General features: G+C 46.9%; 1 protein-coding gene across 1 annotated transcript; it reads left to right on the top strand.

The window, feature by feature from the left end:
• The first annotated feature begins 15,192 nt into the window (after positions 1-15,192).
• On the top strand, positions 15,193-16,309 carry LOC133917489 (uncharacterized). Its single transcript, XM_062361380.1, has one exon. The coding sequence runs from the start codon at positions 15,286-15,288 to the stop codon at positions 15,979-15,981; it is 696 nt and encodes a 231-aa protein (XP_062217364.1). The 5' UTR covers positions 15,193-15,285; the 3' UTR covers positions 15,982-16,309.
• The last annotated feature ends 6,337 nt before the right edge of the window (positions 16,310-22,646 follow it).

The raw sequence follows: 22,646 nt of genomic DNA, 5'->3' as shown, positions 1-22,646 counted from the left end.
AAGTTTGTCTTTTCTAAGAATGAACTTGAAATGTGAACATAATCTCTTGTCACCCTTGAGTGTTTGCTTTAGCTGGACCAGTGCTTAAATTAGGGCTAGTTCTGTGAAAAGCTTGTGCTAGGCCGCTTTGTTCAGTTCAGCGAATTAGGGGTCTTTGACCTTTCTTTATGTAAATATTTAGCGCATGATTAACCCTTGGGAGAGCTTGTGTTCTTTTGTGTCGCAAAGGCACAACTTGTTTTGCCTTTGTGAAAAATTGCATATCTTGAATCCTATGTTGAGTTAATAAAATGAATGATCAAGTATTGAGCTAAAATTGGATCCAATACGGTGACTTAAGGCTTTATGTGGTTTGCCAAGGAAGTGAACCTATGGTTGCTTAAAACTCATTTGAGGATAGTCAAATGATCAAATGAGAAAGTTAACTTGTGCATTTTAATGTGCTAAGAATGTTGTTTTTCATGTTGTTAGACTAAGGCTTGGATTGATATGTGGGTGTTTGCATAGCCCGTCAGGTTGAACTTGGTTGCCTAGTTTGAACTTGACATAGCACTAGTTTCTATAATCTTTGCACTGATCATGAAACTGTGGATGCTTTTGTGGTGACATTATTTGTATAATTGAACCACATGATCAAAACTTGCTTTACTCCCAGTACTTGTGACATGAACTCACTTCGAGACTTTGTGCGCCTTTGAGTTATATTGTTTACTCCTCCTAGTGCTTTGACATCTCTAGTCCTTGCAAGTGCTTTGTAATCTATATGTGAAGCTTGGTAAGCTTGCATTTCATTTGCACAACTTTTGCATAGTCTTATATCCTTGATATTTGCATTGCCAAAGGGGGAGAAAATATGCCCGAAGGTATTATGCACAAATATTCAACAAAGGGGGAGAAAGTTGCATTTATCTAAAAATGTAAGAAAAAAATGGAATATGTGCAATCATCAAGGAGGAGCATGTGTTCATGGGTTTTTGAGTTTTTCTTGCTCTTTTGAGATTTTTAACTAGTCTTTGCCTCTCTTAGGGCTTTTGCAACCTTTCTTATACCAAGTGACATATTTTGCTCTTTCTCGAGTTTTTTTCACTTGGATGAGCTTATCTTAATTTCTTCAAACCAAAATCTTTGTACTTTGAGGGTAGTCGACGCACTCATCAAGGAGAAGATTGAGAAACCAAGTTAAAATGTATCTTGGTTTACTTGTGATGAGTGATTGACATTGGTATTTCTTTGGCTTGATGATGTTTGGTTTTGCATGAGCTTTGATGTGATTTGAATTAATTTGGGATTTCATTTGACCATATTGATTATGGACTAACTGTACTTGGCGGTCGACGGTAGGATGATCGGCGCCAAGCGGAGTGCTTGGTGCCGGACGATCAAGGAGGCCGGGTGGAGTCAAAGGTGATTCTAGCTGAACATGTGGAGGTCAAGCAAAGCATGGAAGGCAGATAGAGACGACGTGTTGACAAAGTCAAGCGAAGAGGATGCCGGTGCAAGTGACAAGACGGCCTGAGGGATCGAGAGCAGGAGAGACTTGCCAGGTGTCAAGATCGCATGATGGAGTACACGCGTCCACATCGAAGCGCTTGCTTAAGGTGTAAGCAAGGTAGTAGAGTCATGCTTTGAGAAGCGTGCAGGCGGTCTGGCCTCAAAACCGTGGGAGGACTGGACGTACATGGCACCATCACAAAGCTTGCATCAAGGCAAAGCTAAGTCGTAAAGGCGCTGCAGTCATCCGATGAATGGAGAAGAAAATGGATCAAAATGCCGTCGGTGGTAGGTTGGAGTGTACTAGAAGAGAGGGGTATTTTGGAAAAATGCTAAGAAACTCAGTCGTCAAGGTTTCCTAGCCTATAAATAGAGGGGTAGGGCTATGAGAGAGTTTAAACTAGGCACTTGACCCCCCTTTGTCACCCATTTGAGAGCTTAGAGCTAGGGTTTTAGAGGAGACAATGATGAGTGCTTAGCCTATACAATAGGTGAGAGTTTTGAGAGATAAATCTTTGTAATCCACATAAAATAGGACTGATCTCATTGAGTAATTAAGTTTATGTTTTGCATATGCTTGAATTCCCCTCCTTCTAGTTTTTCTCTATTGGTTACTTTGTAAGTTTGCAAGTTTTTTTTTCCGGTTTTGATTTTGGTTTTGGTTTTTGGGCTAAAATTTCAGCATCTTGTGAGGTCATTCTTCTTGTCGCTAGAGGCATAACATTCGCATACACATACTTATGTGGTGAGGTCTTGAATTCCCTTGCCTCTAGACAATAAACTTGGAGAGTTTCGTTGCTCGGTGTTCATCTTTTCTTGTTTCTTTGCAAGTTGTGATCTTTCGAGTGCTAAGACATATGGATTGATCTTAAATGGAACCTATAGTTAATATACCATCTGTAGAGTCATGTTGCCTCAATTTTCTGTATTCAAACTTCTCTCTATTTTTGCTTCCGTATTGAGTTTTGAGGTGCGTTGGTGATCCAAATATAAGAAGGCCATCTATTTCGCAAGAAATTTGTTGAGGTGCCTATTTGTCCTTTTCTAGTCGTCAATGTCGTTCCTACACAAGGATGTCCTATGCATGAAGCATTAATTCTTAAAGGTTTATCGCTGTTGCAAGAAGTTATTATATGGCGTCTAGGTGATGGCAACAATATCAGTATCTGGGAAGATCCATGGTTGCTGAGGGGTGTTACTCGAAAGCCCAGAACAACGCGGGAGCAAATTTCGGTTACAAGGGTGTCGGAGCTCATTGATCCGGGCACCGGAACATGGGATAATCAGATGGTAAAGGGTATTTTTTGTGAACAGGACGCTCAAGTTATTTTGTCGATTCCTGTAAAATATATTATATATGGAAGACATGGTAGCTTGGCATTATGATACGAAGGGTAAGTCCTCAGTAAAGTCAGCATATCAGCTCAAAGTTGATACATGAGATCGGAATCCAGGGCGTGATGCTTGTGCTTCGGATGTGAATATGACAGATGCTGATCGGTTTGAATGGCATGCATAGGATCGGGGATCTTAGGGTACCGGGGAAGATGAAGCTATTCTTATGGAGATTAGCACATAACAGTTTGCCGTTGAGGAAGAGTATAGAAAGGCGAGGTGTGATGCTTGATACGAGATGTCCAGTACGTTTGCTTTCGTTTGGATGAAGATGGTGGCCATTGCTTTTGAAATATAAGCGGCTAAAGGAATGCTGGAGGAGCATGGGGCTTGAAGAGGAATGCACAGAATTATAGTTTGCTTATCAACACAACACCTGTCACTTTATTAGTGACAGCTTCTCAGTACGCGTCAGTAATACATTAACTAGTGACAACCCGTCACTAATGCCCGGGCCGGGTTGTAGTCACGACCCGTCACAAATGAGGGTTCATTAGTGACGGCGAGCGAACGACCCGTCACTAAAGATATTAGTGACGGGTCACATTAAAGTACGTCACTAATAATTCAGTCATTAATGACGGGTATATGGGCCACACATCACTAAATGTAGCCTACTCATTGGTGATGGGTCATTATTATTCCTCATCACTAATATTAAAGTAATTAGTGATGGATCATAGTTGTTTCCGTCACTAATGACTAACTCATTAGTAACAGGTATCCTTATCACCTACTACTAGTTTCTTCGCCAACCACTACTATCTGCTCGACCAGTCTTATCCACCATTTCTCTATCTCGACTACTCTCATCTCTGCTCACATCCACTGCCTCCTCATCCCATCGCTGCCACCGTTCGCACCTCGCCGCCGACGCAGCCACCATCATCCCCCCTCCACCACAACCCGATGTATGCTGTTGCCCCCCTCTACCCGCTAGAGTTAGAGCAATGAATCAATGTAGTGGCAAGGGTCATTGCCATTGCCATGGCGGACTTGGATAGAACCCGACAACTCCTCCATCAGCTCGTGCACCAGGCGTACACTACCCTCCAGCCATTCCCCCACCGACATTCCCCCACCAGCCACGATCGAGACCGATCATAGTAACCTTTTTAATTGAGTTTATAGTACGTTAGGCTCAATTCATATCATCCTATCATGTAGGTGTTGAAACCGATCGTATAGCTCAAAGAGGTAATCCATGCTATAGTTGGTACTGTACCTTTGGTGCAATCCACTCTAGATGGAAGGAATTTTGTAAGCCTATCTATCTCTTTTGACATACGTTCAAAGGGAGAAAGTAGTGGGGACATAACTATTAGGGCATGTGGCAATGCATCACGATTTCGTTGCATTCCGAAAAAACCGTTGTTGAAGGGTGCCTGAAAGTGCTTGAGGAGCATGAGTTTTTTTTTGCCTGACTACAACTATATTTGAATAAAAGCGCTTGAGGAGAGTGAAGAGGATTTGGCTTCGATCAGTGAGAGGCTTGCTCAGTTCAATGAGAGGAGTGATAAGCAGGCTAAATTCCTAACATTGCTTTCGACATTGTGGTTTGCAAGAAACAAGGCCAATGCAGGGGAAAGTTAACAAGGTTACTATGATGATTGCCTAGCATCTCTCGGATATAAAGGAGCTTGAGAAGAAAGAAAAGGTAGTGACGGCTAAGTGGATGAAACCAACTGATGATTGGCTCAAAGCAAAATTTGATGGTGCGTATGATGCAGTCATACATGAAGGGCAACAACACATCAAGGAGGATGGGGAGTGGTTATGTTGTGCGTTATTCGAGCTAGAGTTCGTCTTGCCTCAGCAAGTATGGCGAGAGTTTCTTATAAGGAGGAGACTCAAGCTTTGAGACAAAATTTGAGTGGAAAGAACACCACCGAGGGTTGCTGGAAAACGTAGCTTTGTTCCTGCGGGGCCCCAAGTCAGCTGGTGTCCCACCCACGGTGGCTGGTGCCCGAGGCACCGTGCCCTCTGCCAAGAGTCCCTTCAGAACGGTTGAGGGGGCCCTAGCCTCGGGGTCTTGACCCCGGACAACTTCATGCTGTGCCCGGAGGCATCAAGGGCCTTCGCTGCGGCCTCCTCTCTACTCCGGAGTGTAGAGGTTGAGCGATCGTTGGCCCAGAATCCCCTGGAGGAGCTGGAGGCATGGTTAGTAGCGGTGACCCTTCAGGTCGGTAGTATTGGTTATGATTTGCCGGGTCCGGTGTTGGGCCTGAGTAGCTTATCTTGTCTTTTTATATCTTTTGTGGTGCCTTGTAGCAGGTAATTTTGATGAGGGCGCTGGGAGGTGGCGGGCGCCAGGATTTTGTTGTGGCCCATGACGAGGTTGAAGGCCATCGCCAAGCCTTGGAAGAGGCCCGAAAATGGGCGGAGTCCGTGGAGGGCCACCTTCATGAGGAGATGGTGATTCGTGAGCGTGCTGAGGCTGAGGCGCGGAAGGCTGCCGAAGACCTTTGGGAAGCGAGGGAGGTTGTCGATGCGGCCAACGCAGCCTGCGTGTCTGCTGAGAGTAACGTTGACACCCTTCAAATGATGGTGGTAAATATGCGGCGAGAGCTAGAGGAGGTTCGGGCATCAGAAGGGGCATTGCGTTCGAAGTGCTAGCAGTTAACGGTGCTTGCATCGGAGGTGGCCCAAATTACCTCTGATGCCTTGAGTGTCTTGGGAGCTCAGTGTCAACCACTGCCCTTTGACTCAGAGGTGTCGCTCATGCCGCTCTTCTGGCTTCGGTCCGCCACGAAGGTTATGGTTAGGGTCGTGGAGGTCTATGCGAGGTCCAGCACTCGTGTGGCCACTACGCTTCAGCTGACCCTGCTGCACCAGGCGGGGATTGGTCCCTTCGAAGCACTGGAGCGGCAGGTGCCGGACTCCGTGGTTGAGGCCTTCCAGCCAGAGGCACCTCCGGCGGAGATTTGCGTAGCCCTAGAGAGCTTTCATCGCGGCGTGTGGGCGAAGCATGATCAGTCAAGGGACTCTGGGTGCCTCGAGGGGCCTTTGCTCGAGTTCTTTGTTGGGAGGTCCAATGCTTCACCCGGAGTCTATGGGCGCTTCATGGCCTTCTGGGGGAGCTTTGTCTAGCGTTGTTGCCCCGTCGGAGCCGAGCGCGGATGCCCTAGAGGTGTAGCTCTGCCGCGGCTATCTTTGTTGTCTTTTCTTTCCCGAGGAAGGGGGTCAAGTTCTAGTATGTTGACCGCCTCCTTCTGCTTCATGTATATAATCTTTCCTTTATTTCATGGAAATCGCGCCTGTCTTCCTGTGTTTTACCTGTGTTGTTTCTGGAATGTTTGTGCTTTTCGGTTTTAACCGGAGTCTGCTCTGCGTGTATAGGTATGGCGGCCTGAGGCCAGAGGATGCCTCGTCCGTACCTTGGATAGTGCCTCTAGGGAGGGATCGAGTGCATCTGGTGTGTCAGGGGCTACTCCGTTCGTTTGTCAGTGAAGTCGTTCATTATACCCCGCAATTCCGAGGGGTGTATTGACCCGTAGGTGGCCGCCAACGTCTTGGTTAAGGTAGAGCCAGAGGATCCCCTAGTGTCCGCTCCAGATGTATGTTTTACCGCAAGAGATGACTAGTGTGCGACCCGAATAGCCTGGGAGGTTGCCGGCTCATGCTTCTTACGATGTTTCATCTTTCCCTGGGGTTCTGACGGAAGGGTGCCCTAGGAAATCCTCGAGTCTATCTTGGGTGAAGGTGGAGGAGGCATAGGCCATGGAGACCTCGCTGGCAGGGCAGGCGAAGGAAGAGCTGGACTTCTCGGCCTTTGACTTGTATCCCTTCCCAGCGGATCATTCGTCTTCCCGAGGCCAAGTCTCTATTTCGGGCAGTAGCCCTTCTTGCGGAGAGGGCTCGCGTCGGTCACCCATACGTAGTTGTCGGGGACGACTCTCCTCGTCCCGCAGTGTGCCCGAGAGGCGTGGCGGTCGGGTACCCTCGTCTTCCTGTAGTGGTACAGGGGGGTGTAGTAGGCTAGCCAATTTGCTGGGCATAGATTCGATGTACAACAGTCAACTGTATAAAAAGACCCTTTGTATGTCATGTGTATAGAACTTGCGTTGTGTTAGCTTGTTGTTTTTGTTTCTTTTCCTCTCCCTTTTTTATGATTGATCGCACCGACGTTTCGCCTGTGCCCCTTGTCCCAGCCCTTTCTCATCCTGTTGCTGCTCTGTGGCCACGGGGTGCGAGACTTCAAGGGGCATCAGAAGGGTCGGGTGATAGAGACTTTTAGTCGTGCTGATGTTGGGGTTTTTATCCTTCACCTTGTTAGACCAGGACTAGCCTTAGAAATGACGGGGGGTGTTATGCCTGTCTGGTATGAAGGCACTACCTTCAAGATGCCGGAGCAGTCTTTGCCTATCCGCCATTTTAGGTTTGCTAGGCCCAAATGATGATGGACGGAATGCCTGTCCAGCATGGAGACTTATGTCTTCAAGATGCTGGAGCGGTCTTTACCTATCCGCCACGTAGGTTAGTTAGACCTTAAAGATGGCAGATGGAATGACTGTCCAGCACGGAGGCTTATGTCTTCAAGATGCTGTAGCGGTCTTTGCCTATCCACCACGTAGGTTAGCAAGACCTTAAAGATGGTGGACGAAATGCCTGTCCAGCACAGAGGCTTATTCCTTCAAGATGCTGGAGCGGTCTTTGCCTATCTACCACATAGGTTGGCGAGACCTTAAAGATGGCGGACAAAATGCACGTCCAGAACGGAGGCTTATTCCTTCAAGATGCTGGGGGGTATTTTTTTTTGGGTATCTTTGGAGAGGACTGAGCTTGGGGTTCTATATACATAGTACTTGCGAAGGGTCGTTGCGTTCCAACTATGTTCGAGGGGTGTCCCTCTGTATCGGCCAGTCGGTAGGAGCCGGGTTTGTTAGACTTGAGGACTAGGTATGGGCCTTCCCATTTGTTGCGTAGCTTTCCTGGGGCTAGGGAGCGAGCACTAGTTTGCCGGTTTTGAAGTTTTGTGGCGCAACCCTTGGATCATATCAGGCCTTAGTTTTCTTAATGTAGTGATCTTGGTTCTGAATGGCAAGGAGCCTCGTGCCTTCGGTAAGGTCGAGGGAGAGCACCCTTTCTTCGTCAATTTGCGGAAGTTGTACCCTGAGTGAGCAGGCCTTGACCTCGGTGGGGGTCATGGCTTCGTCTCCATACAGGAGGTGGAAGGGTGTGAACCCGGTGGCCTGTGTGACAGTGGTGCAGAGGGACCATAAAACCTTGGGAAGTTCGTCGACCCTTAGGCCTCGACCTAAGCCGACGAGGTGGCAATTTAGGCCAGAGAGGATGTTGCCATTGGCCCTTTCGACGGCTCCATTGGACTGAGGGTGTCGAATTGCTGCGAAGCATAATTCGATACCGAGGTCATCGTAGAATTGTCTAAAAGGCCTGGAGTCGAATTGTGTGCCGTTGTCCACCATGAGCTATCATGGGACGCTGAAGTGGCAGATTATGTTCTTCTAGAAGAATTTTTGGACATTTTTTGATGTGATTGGAGTGAGGGGTTCGGCCTCGACCCATTTGGAGAAGTATTCTAATACTACCACTACGTACTGAAGGTTTCCTTTGGAGTGGGGAAATGGACCGATGAGGTCTATACCCCAACGAGCCAGGGGCCAGACAGGGGCGATTGGTTGCAAGGGAGTTGGAGGTCGGTGGCTTCGGCATCCCATCCATTGGCATCCTTGGTAGGTGCAGATGAGTTCTTCTGCATCGGACATGATCGTATGCCAATGGAGCCCCTGGCGAAGTGCCTTACTGGCTAGAGCATGAGGCGCCAAATGATTGCTGCAAAGGCCTTTGTGTATTTCCCTTAGGAGGTCGGCTCCTTCTTGTTTAGTAATGCATCGAACACTTGTCTTGTAAAGGGCGCCATTTATGAGATGGTAGCCCTAGCACGATGTTGGATGCGGTGGAGTGCAATTGGGTCGTCCTGTTCTGTTGTTCCTCTCCGGAAGGATAGGAGGGGGGGGGGCCTCCAGTCCGCAGTTTGGATGGGGAGGATGGCGACGGTTGTCTCGTCAAGAGCTCTGGCGGTCAGCTGGTGCAGGGTCTCAACGAAGGTGCCTATTAGTGGGTCTTTACTCGTGGCTGCGGCCTTTTCTAAGGTGTCTGCCTGATTGTTGTCTGCCCACGGTATGCTTCGTATTGATATACCGCGGAAGTGTGCCTCGGCCTTGCGAATGGCCTCGAGGTATGTTATCATGTCCGGATGCTGGACTTGGAAGTCCTTGTTGACGTGATCGGCGACGATCTGAGAGTTAGTTTGAATGATGACTCTGGCTGCTCCTAAGGCTCGGGCCTTTTGGAGGCCTAAATGGACGACCTTGTATTCGGCTATGTTGTTGGTCATCTTGAAATCTAGGCGATCAACGTATTGAACCTACTGGCTTGTGGGCGAGATGAGGACCACGCCAGCTCCGGCGCTCATGGAGTAGTATGCTCCATTAGTGTAGATGGTCCAGATATCTTGGGTGGATGTAATGATGGGTTCGGTGGGTGCCGGGGTCCATTCAATGATGAAGTCCACCAAGATTTGGGATTTGACTATGGTGCAGGCTACTAACCTTACCACGAAGGGGACTAACTCTACCGCCCACTTGCCGATGCGTCCCGTCACCTCTCATTGCGAAACATGTCGCCAAGCAGGTACGAGGTTGGGACAGTGATGTCGTAGGCAAAGAAGTAGTACCGGAGCTTACGCGAGGCCATCAGCAGGGCGTAGGCTATTTTTTTGAGCATAGTGTAGCGTGTCTTGGCCCCGGCTAAGGCCTCCAAGATGTAGTATATAGCCCTTTGAGTGGGGTGACCGTTACTTTTTTCCTCTCGTACCAGGACGGCGCTGACGGCGGATGCGGAGTGTTTTGAGGTGGGAAAGGTGTGCCTTTAGGGTCTAAAATGCTGCCTGGCAGTCCAGTGTCTAGCTAAATGGCTCGAAGCCCCTAAGCATTTTAAAGAAAGGGAGGTTGTGCTCAGTGGATTTTGCAAGGAAGCGACTGAGGGCGCTTATTCATCATCGTACCGTTCTAGGGATGACTGGGGTGGTGAAGGTAAGGCCAGCTATGGAGGATTCTGTAGGGCCAGGTGGTCGACCCGTCGGTTGGCCGATGGCCTGCGATCTTCAGACTGCCCCTTGGGGGCCCCACCATTGGAGGCAAAGGCCGCATGCCTCCCGAGGTACTCCTGTCGGAAGTTGGTGAGGGTTTGGTAGTTATCGGTATTATGCCCTCGTCCTGCACCGTGTAGAGTGCACCAGGACTCTTCCTAGGAATGTTGGTTTGGGGTATGGCTTCGCTCCAGGAGGCCTCTGGAGCATCCTCGGCCACGTCCCCTGAGGTGGCCTTGGTTCAGAGCCCCACGGCTTGGGCTGATATTGTTGACGTTTTGGCATTGTCGTTGCTGCCCCCTTTGGGACCCGGCGTTAAGGGCCTCCTCGAAGCTCCTTTTTGCCGAGGGAGCGGGGGCGTGTGTCGATCCGGCCTGCCAATGTGGTCTCTCGGAGTTGGCTCAGGAAGCCTCGCCAGCTTGTGAGCGCCTCCGAAAGAGTTTTTCCTCCTCTGCCTGTGCATATTCCTCAAACTTGCTCATGAGGACTTCTACCATGCATATTGGGCATCGATTTAGTCAATCATGTAGGGGGCCTTCGTCCAGGCCCTGGGTTGCGGCATTAATGACTGAAGAGTCCGATATGCCCCTAATCTGGGCTTTGGTCTGGGAGAACCTTCGAAAGTAGTCCCGGAGGGTTTCGTCTGGCCCCTACCTGATAGTGAACAGGCTGCCGAAGGTTACTAGTTTGATGAAGGTATCCTGGAAATTTCTACGGAAGAGGTCTCGGAGTTGGGACCAGGTGTGAATGGTGCCAGGGTCCAGCGCCCAGAACCAGCGTTTGGCCACCCCTTCTAGGGCGAGGGGGAAGCATTTAGCCAAGGTGGCCGGTCCGCCCCCACTGGCCTCTATGGCTAGGGCGTAGGATCGGATGAACTCGTCAGGGTCTGAATCACCTTTAAACTTGGGCAACTTTGGGGTCCAAAAACCCTCTGGGAAGGGCATGGCCTGCAGGTAAGCGCGCAGGGGAGAGTCATGGTCCTGCAGGCGGTCCTCACGACGCCGGCCCCGGGGCTCCAGAGATCGAACGGGTCGTGTCCTTGCACCGAGGGGCTCACTAGTTCGTGGAGCTTGGGTCAAAAATGCGCCAGCCGTCCCGGGAGCAACGGTGAAGGTGTGGGCAGCTTCCTGCTCGACCCGTAGGGCCATCCGTAGCTCCTCCATCTGCGCCTGAGTGCCGCCAAGCGTTATTGCTGCTCGGGCGGAGCGGTGTTTCTGGCGGCAGCGCCGGTCGCAGCCCCTAGGGGCGCAGCGGGGACCTTGCCTTGCTGCTGCTAGGTCTCTGGGGTAGAGAACACTTCGATGTCGCCCGCAACTATAGTTATTGTTGGGTCGGTGGTAGCCGTAAGGTTCCCGTTCCCCTCAGCTGGATTGCTGCGTAGGCGTGACTAGGGGGTCGACCGCTGCTGATGTGGCATTGGTGATCTTTTTCTTTGGTGGCATCGTACCTCTCTTAGCAGTTATGTGTTTGCGGTCCCCACGGACGGCGTGCTATTGGAGCAATAGTTCGTCTTGCCCTAGCAAGTACGGTGAGAGTTTCTTCTAAGGAGGAGACTCAAGCTTGGAGACTAAGTTTGAGAGGAAGGAACATCATGAATATATTGATGATAGACAAATGTATCACTCTGGGAGGAGTATCATAGCGTTCACTGTCTTGCATGTTCTTTTTCGCTATGTCCGTTCTTTGCTCAGAGGACCATGGCCTCCTATTTATAGGGCTATGCGTAGCTTGGCGTACAAGTTATCATAATGTACAAATATCTGGGATCCAGCTAAATTACTGAGCCTTATCCCGGATAACTATGTTCTATCCTGTGGGGAGATAAATATCTACCGTGGTAATTATCGTGGCGCCTGCCCCCTTAAGGGGCGGGCCGGTTGCCAACTGCGGCCCAGTGCCGCACTATCAGGGGCGTCAGAGCAGGCACCATCATACCGGGATGTTAGAGCGGCGTCCACTAGCCTAGGCATTTTCCTGGCACTACCGGGAGGGTGCCTAGCCGGGGTTCGAAAGGACCCTGAACAGACTAATGATGGTCACCTCCTCGCAGGCAAAGTACGACCGATTCTTTTGGCAGATTTTTCCTGAGGCCTGATGACTCACCCAGTAACCTCCGGGAAGCCGGCCCGGGTAACGGGAGGCTGAGCTCCGGAAGGCTGGGGCTTTGGGAGGCTGAGGCCTCGGAGACCATCCTTCGGAGGTAAAGTTTGGAAGGCCAGGGCTTCGGAAGGCGGAGGCTTTGAGAGGCTGAGCCTTCAGGAGGCTGAGCTCCGGAAGGCCGGAGCTTCGGAAGGCGGAGGCATTGAGAGGCCGAGCCTTTAAGAGACTGACCTGATTAAGCAAAGGGGCCATCAGGGGTCCTTGATAATGACCCCAACATGCGTGATCAGCATAGTAGTTTTGTTTCCGGGTGTATGGGAAATTATTCTTTGTGTCGGACGCTTTAAAGTCGGAATTGGAAGCTTGCCTGGCTGCCGATAATTTGGGTCGAGTTTGGGTATGATTGTTTCAGAATCAGATTAGGCAAGTCTTGTTGCAGCTTTGAAGAGAAATTAATGAGTTTGATCTGGCAGCATGTGGTGTCTTAGTTCGTGAAGCGAAGCATATATCACTACTTAAAAAAGCTAGCTTATATGAGACTACATTTTTTAAATGAAATCGGTATGAGGGCTATCTGTTATATTAAATAGCAGAATAGTCCGATAGGCTAAAATACAAATATAAAAAAACAGTTTAGGGGAAGGATGAAACCATAAGAAAGTGGTTTGGCCCGTAAAAGAGCAGAGTGTACGATTCTCGTGCCAAAATGTAGCTTAATTGTGCGGCCCCACGAAGGCCCATATATCGGCCTCGGTAATGACGTGCTTAGAAATTGCTGCCATCGACTGCATTCTCTTTGTGCTCAATGATACGTCTATTCGCTCCTTCTAAATTTCCTATGTAACTAGCATGATGACCGATTTAATGGCTTTTCTTGATGTAGGGACACGATGAACCAAGGTAGTCCACCAGGTGTGCACAGAAGAGTTATGTGGCAATATTTCAAGAGGATGGATGTCTGTTGGAGCTGAGGCGCTAGAGTGCACCATACCATTCTAGTGAAAGCGCATTCCGCGACAAGGTAGAGACAATCTTCATTCATGTGCCTGCAAATATCTCCCATGGTTCCCGTGTGAACCCATAGCACATAATATTTAAGATTGATCCACTATGAAACCATGTGGAACACTCTAAAACCATGAAGGATACCAAAGGGCTAAGGTCCTCTTATGCAATTCCTCTCCCCCACCCATGAGAAATAAATGTGATTTCCTCTCCCATACCGGCTGGCCAACTCTCTCTCTCCCGAGAAAACCCAACACATCACTATTGTCCTCTTTCCTCCCCAATCCCAACCACCGCTATGAGCTCATGGCTGCTCCTCCTCCACATCCACCGTCGATGCCTGCTCCTCCATCTTCACGCGCAGGCCTATCGTGGTTGCCAATGAGTTGGTCCTCGTCAGATTCTAAGCTAGAGGAGAAGGAGGCAATGTAGTTCTCATCAAATGAGGCCAACCTCGACTCTCCATTGAGCCGAAGGAGATTGGTGGCAACGATGACTTTGACAATGGTAGGAGGGCTCACCACTGCCACTGCCACTACCACCGCCCTCAGACAAGGAGGCTATTCCGCTAGGCTTCGATGAGGAGGAGATCGATGGTGAGGAGGTTGGCAGCAACTTGTCCTTGGAGGTGGAGGAGGAGAATCCTGAGGTCGCTAGCGACGCTGGTGAGGAGGAGGGCGATGCCAGGGAGGCCAAGGGAGACTCCGATGTCATAGGCTACTCCGGCGCTGATGGTCCTTTGGGCTTCTTCTCCATTAGCCACTCTACCGTCCTCGGTGGTCAGCTGGTGAAGAACCATCGGCTAGATTATGCTATATTAGTTTAGGTTATGCATGCTGATTCGGATGGGGTATTTTGTGTAATCCAGTATGGAGCTCATCTTTATTTTGTGTATAACGAAAAAGAGCAACAGTAATGATGACACGATGGCAACAGGGACAACGAAGGCTAGGATAGTGTAGTGTGCAGATGATATGCTAAAATGTAGTTATCATGTACTGATTTTCTTTTGTATATAATGAAAAGATCAATTCTTAAATTAAATTCTCTTGTGTGTTTAAGTTCATTGTTATGTTTAAATTTGTAAACCAGTGTATGATTCAAATTCAACATATGTTTAAATTTGATTGTGCTTAACTTCATTGTTGTGTTTTAAGTCTTGGCGCCTAATAGGGAAAAAGGAATATATTTTGTAACTTTGGCATGATACATAAGCTAGCTTAGTTGATAGGAGGGTAGGGTCAAATGATTGAGCTCTTGAGTTCAGACCCTGAGCTGCATTAAAATGGTGAAAAAGATATATAGATGGTGATTAGGTGATGCCTGTTGACTTGGCTATCGTCCAAATTTTATTTATGACTTATTTTTCATTTTTTTAGGCTCTGGAACTAAGAATTCCAAACACTCTTTGACGGTTCTGGGGTTGAATCATCGGAGATAATGATTTATCTCAAATGGTTGTTATCTCTAACAATATAACTGTGACGGCTAGAAAATCGTGTAATACGAGGATTCCCGAGCTTCCTGTGTGTGGCAGTGGATAAGTTTAAACTATCGTTCTGTTTTAGAGAATTGAATAGTATCGTGCATGAAAGCTAAACATGACGCTGGTTTAGGGCATGAAATCCGTCATTAGGTTGGCATTGCTCCGGACTTCGTATATCATTTGACCGGCGATTTAGCCGTGCCGTTTGGTTAATCGAACGAATATGTTCCTATAGAAAAACATCGACCCAGGGCGTCACGAGCCGACAAACATGGCCTTTACTTGTTCGGTTTGGACACACGGATAGCGCCCACCCACCGCCCTCACGAACGGCGGCCTCCGTCCGTCCATCGGGTAGAGGCGGCCGGCCGGCCGCGACGTGACCTGCGCCTTTCCACATTTAATCCTGCTACTGCGAGCTCAGAACGTGCTGTCCATTTGTTTTTGCATTTAATCCACCGCACCTCTCAACTCCATCTTCGTCAACGCTCAGCCGGCTCTGGCTGAGGCGCAGCACACAGATCCGTATATCCGCGCCCGCTTATACGCGCACCTCTCACTCTTCTCTTTCTCTTTCTTTGCCCCCCCCCCCCTTCCCCACCACTCAAGTCAAACCCTCCTCCCATTTATACTTCTCTTCCTTCTCTTCCCTTTGTCGCAAAGTATTCTAGAGAAAGTGAGAGAGAGAGAGAGAGAAATGAAGCTTGTGTGGTGTCCAGATATGTCCTCCAAGGCCTACATCGACGGCGTCAAGGTGCTCGCCGACCGCGACGACCTGGCAGGATCGGCGGAGCTCGCCGAGCTTGTCTGCGCCATGGCCGGTGGCTGGAACGCGCAGCTCGTGGTCGAGGCGCCGGACGTGTCGGCGGCGTCATCCTCGCGCCCACGGGCGGCAGCCACGAGCCTCGCGCTCGCCGCGGCCGCGCGGCGCACGGGCGGCCGCTACGCCTGCGTGCTCCCGGACGCCGACTCCGCGGCGGCCTACGCAGTGGCCGGTGCTGCTCCGTCATCGTCACCCACGGTAGTGGTCGGGGAGGCGGGAGAGGCGATGGCGCGGCTGGAGGGCGTGGACCTCCTGGTGGTCGACGCGCGGCGGCGGGACGCGGCAGCCGTGCTGCGGGCGGCCAGGCCCGGCCCCAGGGGCATGGTGGTGGTGCGCCACCGCGATGGGAGGCGGTGCGGCCCGACGGCGCTGGCGGCGGCGTCCATGGCGGCCGGGACCAGGGTCGTGCGGTCCGTCTACCTTCCCATCGGCAAGGGCGTCGAGGTTCTGCACGTCGGCGTCGGTAAGGGCCCCAGCCTGCAGAGCCGGAGCGGCGGGCGGGTTGCCAGTCGGTGGATCCGGCACGTCAACCACGACACCGGCGAGGAGCACGTCTTCCGGCGGCAGTAGTTAGCCGGCTCCTCGATCTATTGCACCGTCCAGGTGGATCAAAATCAACAAAAGTTCGCGTGGAAAAAATATATGTTAGATTCTTTGAATTTGCCCGTGATTGTGGTCTGCATAAGACGGGTGGAAAGTGTGACGAGTCATGGTGTAAATAGCACTACATACCTAATTAGGTCCTTAATGCGTCAATGCTTTATACTTTATATACTGGGTACCCTGCAATCTCTTTTCTGCCACAAATATTACCTTTTTATTTCGTTATATACAGTGTGGTTTGTATAAGTTTGAGTCATCTATTTGTTACCCATAAAGTATTGATCGATGCGTTTCATGTATATATTCGGCCACTAGATCCATCGGTTACTTTGCGTGGTTTGAAATGGAAGCACTATGGTAGTTCGTAATCTATCATGATCATGGAGTATGCGATTTGCTTCATAACCGACAACTGTCTTTGACGTTTCCTTGATCTTTGCTGCCTTGACCAATGCAAAATATCATGCCCAACTCACTAGGTGGTCGTCCATTCCCCACGATTTCCTCCTTAATAGATCTAGGTGATCAATTCTTAGTCCAAAGTGTTCCGACTTTCGACATATAGATGAATAGGAGTCAAATTAGCAATAGCTTCGAGTTCTACTCGCCAAATTGATTAATGTCATAGTTGTAGTAGCGTCTCTACAGTATGCACAAGTCCTGGGGTGGTACGCCGAGCGGTAGTGTGCTAGCACCACGCGCGACTAGGTGTTAGGTGTTTTAGGAGGTCGGATGGAGGGGCTCAACTAGGGTTTAGAGTGGTTGAACCATATGAGCTCTCACCCACGCATTCCCATATATAGAGCTCACTAATAGGTTTCCACGTTGGTGGTTATTAGGACTCTAATCCTTGTAGATCACAATCCAATTAAACCCACTAACGGATTCAATCTGTATATTGTTTCAACCTACCCATTAGATTTATGTATAAATGGCACAACTTAGAAATCCTTTTTCTAAACTGAAATCAACAGCAGTCCCTAGCAGGGCATATTGACTCCCAAATATACATAAAAGTTATATCAGCTGAACCTTCGATATACTCACATATATCGAACCTTCTGCCTCATGGTACCAGTCTAGCTCAAGAAAAGACACATGTCATCCTTGTGATAACTCGACCATTCATTCAATCTTGTATTTGATTACTAAACTCATAATTACTTTTTAATCACATTGGCATGACCATGCACTTTCTAATCTAACCACATTGAGGGACTCAGAGATATCTCTCCTGTTATAAGGGGGAGGAGAAATTTTATCTTGATCGCTCATACCCCTTAACACATTTCATAGCAAACCCAAAAACTACCTTTATGATTACCCAGTTAAGGATTAACATTTGGTAGTCCCAAAGTGTGCCATTATACGTTCTGGGAATCAATAACGATATCAGGTCTAAGGATTTTACAGATACACCATTTGATATTACAACTGATGCAACATCATATAACAATCTCAGTAGTATCTCCAGATGGATCTATCTAATACCATGTTCTTTAACATGTGTCCACATTATTAGTTTGATACCTCCATATCTATGTTCCGTAAAACATGATTATCAATCAATACATGTACTAGTCTATGAATCATTATTATCCCATTAATGATATAAGACTAGGGATCAACATCACAGTAAAACAAAGAGCTTTACAAACAAGTCACATACTTACTAATCAATGTATATGATAATTATCCAAGGAACCGAATAACACATTATTCAATAATCTGTCACTTGCACTAGAGTCAATCAAGAAAGTATTTAATACCTATAGATCTCATATGCGCCTCATACTTGGGCCGCGAGAGTGGCTTCGTCAACTGATCAATAATATTAAAATCCATGTACACCTTTCATATCTTCACATCACCTCTATCCATGATCTCTCAAATGAGGTGATAGCGTAGTAGGATATGCTTGGATTTATGGTGTGACCTAGGTTTCTTGGCTTATGAAATGGCTTCACTATTATCACAATAGAGCTCTATTGTACTAGATGCACCAGAGACCACCCTCAACTCAGAAACAAATTTTCTGATCCAAACATCCACCTTTGCAGCTTTGGAAGTTGTGATGTACTTGACCTTTGTCATGGAATCAACAATCATATTTTGCTTGGAACTCTTCCAACTCACCACTCATCCATTAAGGCAAAACAAAAAACTAGACTTGATCTAGAATCATCATTCACTACAACAGAATAGATCATTCGTGCCGCCCTATCAGTACCGGTTAGATACAAACTGGCACTGATGAAGTATCAGTGCCGGTTCGTAATATTTTGAGCTCGATCAATGATAGAGCCAGGTTAAACCGGCACTGATACTCATTATTAGTGTCGGTTCTAGTTACCAACCAGCACTAAGTGCCGGTTCATAAATATGGACCGGTACTAAGAACTTTTATCAGCACTGGTTCATTAGTAGGACCAGCACTGATAACCTTGGTCGGATCCAAAATTTTACAGAGCTAAAATGAATAGTCTCGAGTCCGCGTACAACAGCGCCAGTTGTTAGTAGGACTCGCACTGATAACTTCAGTTGGACCTGACATTTTATGGAGGTAAAAAAAATAAATCTCGAGTCCACTGTATGCCTTATCTCCTCACCAGTCACCCCTCACTTGTTGAAGCTCTCAGCCTTATCTCTCTCTCGATCGATCTTGATCTCTCTCTCTCTCTCTCTCAGATGGAGTCTAGATCCATGCTCGTGGACTTGTAGTCTAGATTCACTTTTCTAATGGATTTTGTTGTTCAATAGTTGAGTGCTTGATTATCTTATGCAGATACGGGAGTATTTGGGAGAGGTCGAGCTTAGAAAGACAAAGGCAGGCTCCTCACGAGCCTGCGGCGGCAGGTCTCAACCATGGCGAGGCTGAGCCTACGGCGGCGGGTCTCAACCACGGCAAGGCTGGGCGGTCGGCCCGGTGGCTTGCCGAGCCATGCGGCGCCAGTGAGTAGGCAGCGGCGGTAGCAGCAGCAGATCGGGATGCGTGTCATGGCGTGGTGGCGCCCGTGCGCCATGCCTGGCTCGCCGTCGCCTTCGCCGCCGCCCCCGCGCACGTCAGCAAGTTCCGCGCACCGTGCCCTTCTTACACGCTGCTGCTTCTTGGTTCTCTTGGAGCTCTGTGTAGTACATAACCGTAATCGTGTTCCTTCACTGATTTGAGAGCTGAAGTGTAGTTCATGGCTCACTAGCTTGTAGCCACATATACAGGTCATTGGGATTTCTATCTTTTGAAGAGTATGTAAACCACCGTGTCATCTGTCAAACACTAAATCAGCTCATATATATTGCATCAGTATTGAAGTTTATGCTATTTTTGCAATTGCAAATTTTATAAGTATTGCATCAAACAATGGATGCATGGATGGATTTTGGACTTTCAGTGTATCAGTCTACAATTTCCTTGTTACTACACAATTGCTTTATTTTTGTTTTCAATTTGGTGTATCAGTTCAGTTCTGGAACTTAAACTATGAATTGAACCTATTCAGTTCCATTCTTGTTAGACATGTAGACTTCGAACCTATTGTACCTCTCTGTATTGAACTGTGAACATGAAATTCGGGCATGTTCAGCTGAAATCATTTTTATTTCTAAGATGTGAGCTTTTTTTTGGCCCTGTAATATGTATTAGTGTCGGCTGGTAAAAAGAACCGGCACTGATACTGGAATCAGTTCCGGTTATATAACCAGCACCGATAATCATAGATTATCAGTGCCGAGTAATCAGTGTCGGCTCAAAAACCGGCACTGATGGGGTTTTTGAGCCGGCACTGATGACATATTCTATTGTAGTGATTGTCAGTTTGGAAGCTAGCATCGGTGTAACCACTTGCAACAAGCTCCTAAGCACCTACCCAGTGACCTTCAATTGGGTTACATTGGTATCTGCTCGTACACTTAGAGCATAGGAGATATCCAGACGTCTACAAAACATGTCATACATGATGGATCCAATAGAGGCATATGAGATTGCACTCATCTTGTCTTGCTCATCAGGCATTGTGGGACATTGACTCTTGCTAAGACTAATGCCATATGACATTGGCAAGAAATCTTTCTTGTAATCATGCATATTGAAACTTTTCAATACCTTGTCAATGTATGTACTTTGGCATAATCCACTTATCCGTTTTGATTTATCTCTATAGATCTTTATGCCCAATATGTACGCTACCTCTCCTAGATCTTTCATTGAGAAACTCTTTCACAACAAAGATTTGATAGCATCAAGTATTGGATTATCATTTCCAATCAATAATGTCATCTACATATAGAACTAGAATTACAAGTGCACTTCCACTAGCCTTCTTGTAAACACAAGGCTCTTCATGATTCTTGATAAAGCCAAACCCTTTGATAACTTTATCAAAATGAAGGTTCCAACTCCGAGATACTTACTTCAATCCATAGATATACTTTTGAAGGTTACATATCTTCCCAACATTTTTTGGATCGACAAAACTATCAAGTTGTGTCATGGACACATCCTCACTTAGGTTTTCATTAAGTAAAGACATTTTGACATCCATTTGTCATATCTCATAGTCATAATATGCAGCAATTGTTAGGATGATCCGGATATACTTTAGCATTGCAATGGGTGAAAATATTTCATCATAATCAACACCTTGAATTTGCTTGAAACCTTTCACCACAAATCGTGCTTTATTATTGTGAACATTACCATCAATATCTATCTTTTTTCTTAAAAACCCATTTGCACTTAATAGTTTTAACACCATCGGGTGGATCAATCAAGTTCCAAACTTGATTATCAAGTGTGGATTCTATTTTGGATCTCATGGCTTCAAGCCATCTCTCAAAGTGTGGTCTCACCATTTCTTCTGTATAAGTTTTTGGCTCATCATTGTCCAATAATAATATGTCACACTGCTCTGTGCTTACGAACATGAACCTCTCAGGTGTCTGACGAGCCCTTTGTGACCGTCATGGGGTTGATGCCTTCACAACAGTCTCTGCAACATGTTGTACATCCTGTTGAGGTTTGGTAGGAGCTGAATCACTTTCTGATGGTTCTCGAATTTCATTGAGTTACACCATGCTCCCACTAATTCTCTTTGAGGGAAACTCTATATCTAGAAGGGCACCATTCCGGGTGACAAACACTTTGCCTTTTTCCTGACTATAGAAGTAATATTCTTTAGTTTCCTTAGGATACTTCACAAAGAAGTATTTATCTGATTTGGGAGTGAGTTTATTAGATGTCAAACGTTTTACATAGACCTCACAACCCCATATCTTAACAAAAGATAACATGTCGCACTTCCCAGTCCACACCTCATATGACATCTTCTCTATAGTTTTATATGAAACCGTGTTTAATGTGAACATAGCAATTCCTAGAGCATATCCTTAGAAGGATAATGGAAGATCAAATTGGCTTATCATAGACTAAAGCATATCAAACAAAGTTCGGTTCCTCCGTTTGGACACCCCATTCCATTGAGGTGTACTCAGTGAAGTCAACTGTTGAATAATTCCTCATTGCTTTAGATGATTACCAAACTCATGGATCAAATATTCACCTATATGATCTAATCGCAGAAATTTAATTGTTTTCCCCATTTAATTCTATACTTAAGTCTAAGACTCATTAAACTTTTCAAAGAATTCAGACATGTGTGTCAGTAAATAGATGTAACCGTATCTACTAAAGGCATCGGTAAAAGTAATGAAGTATTAAAAACCACCTCTAGCTATGGAGCTCATTGGCCCACATACATATGTATGTACAAGGGCCATTAAGTCACTTGCCCTCTCTCGTTGACCGGTGAAAGGCTTCTTAGTCATCTTGCTAAGTAAACAAGATTCACATATTTCGAATGATTCAAAATCAAATGAATCTAGAAGACCATATTGATGGAGCTTCTCATGCGATTCTCATTTATATGACTCGAGTGACAATGCCAAATAAAAGTGGGATTCAAATCATTAGGTCGAAGCCTCATTGCATTAAAATTGTAGATAGGAATATTCTCAAGTTCTAGAATATATAATCCATTCATCAATAAACAAGTACCATAGAGCATATCATTCAAATATATCAAACAACATTTGTTCTTTATTATGAATTCATAACCATCTTCTTCCAAAAATGAGAAATAAATAATGTTTTTGCCCAAGACAGGAATGTAACAACAATTATTTAATTCCAAAACTAATCCTCAGGGTAACGATTATGAATAAGTGGTGAAGACCAACGTAGAAACCTTTGCACCATTGCTGACGTGAGCATCCATCTCACCTCTTGCACATATTCTAGTCCTTTTTAGTCCCTACAATGATGTGCATGTTGAATCATCGATCTGGTATCAAATACCCATGAGTTATTAGGACAAGTAGCAAGATTAATTTCTATAACATTTATATTTGAAATGGAAGTCTCACTTCCCTTCTTTTTCTTCAGTTCTTCCATGTATATATAGTTCTGCCACCAATGACCAAGCTTATGGCAGTGGTGACATGCATCAGCAGTAGCGGGATTAGCCTTGGAGTTTCCAATAGGCTTAGGTTTCAAGCTCGAGATCTCACCTGAAGATTTTTCCTTAGCCTTGTACTTTCTCTTCTTACTGTCCTTTTGAACCATCATAAGATGATTAGAG

The sequence above is a fragment of the Phragmites australis genome, chromosome 5 (assembly GCF_958298935.1).
Source record: "Phragmites australis chromosome 5, lpPhrAust1.1, whole genome shotgun sequence".
Lineage (NCBI taxonomy): Eukaryota > Viridiplantae > Streptophyta > Magnoliopsida > Poales > Poaceae > Phragmites > Phragmites australis.
Note: the sequence above shows the minus strand (reverse complement) of the source record. Positions and strands in the feature narration are given on the sequence as shown.

Bases quoted from the DNA above. Each gene is read 5' to 3' on its own strand.
- LOC133917489 (XM_062361380.1), top strand. From the start codon at position 15,286: ATGAAGCTTGTGTGGTGTCCAGATATGTCCTCCAAGGCCTACATCGAC.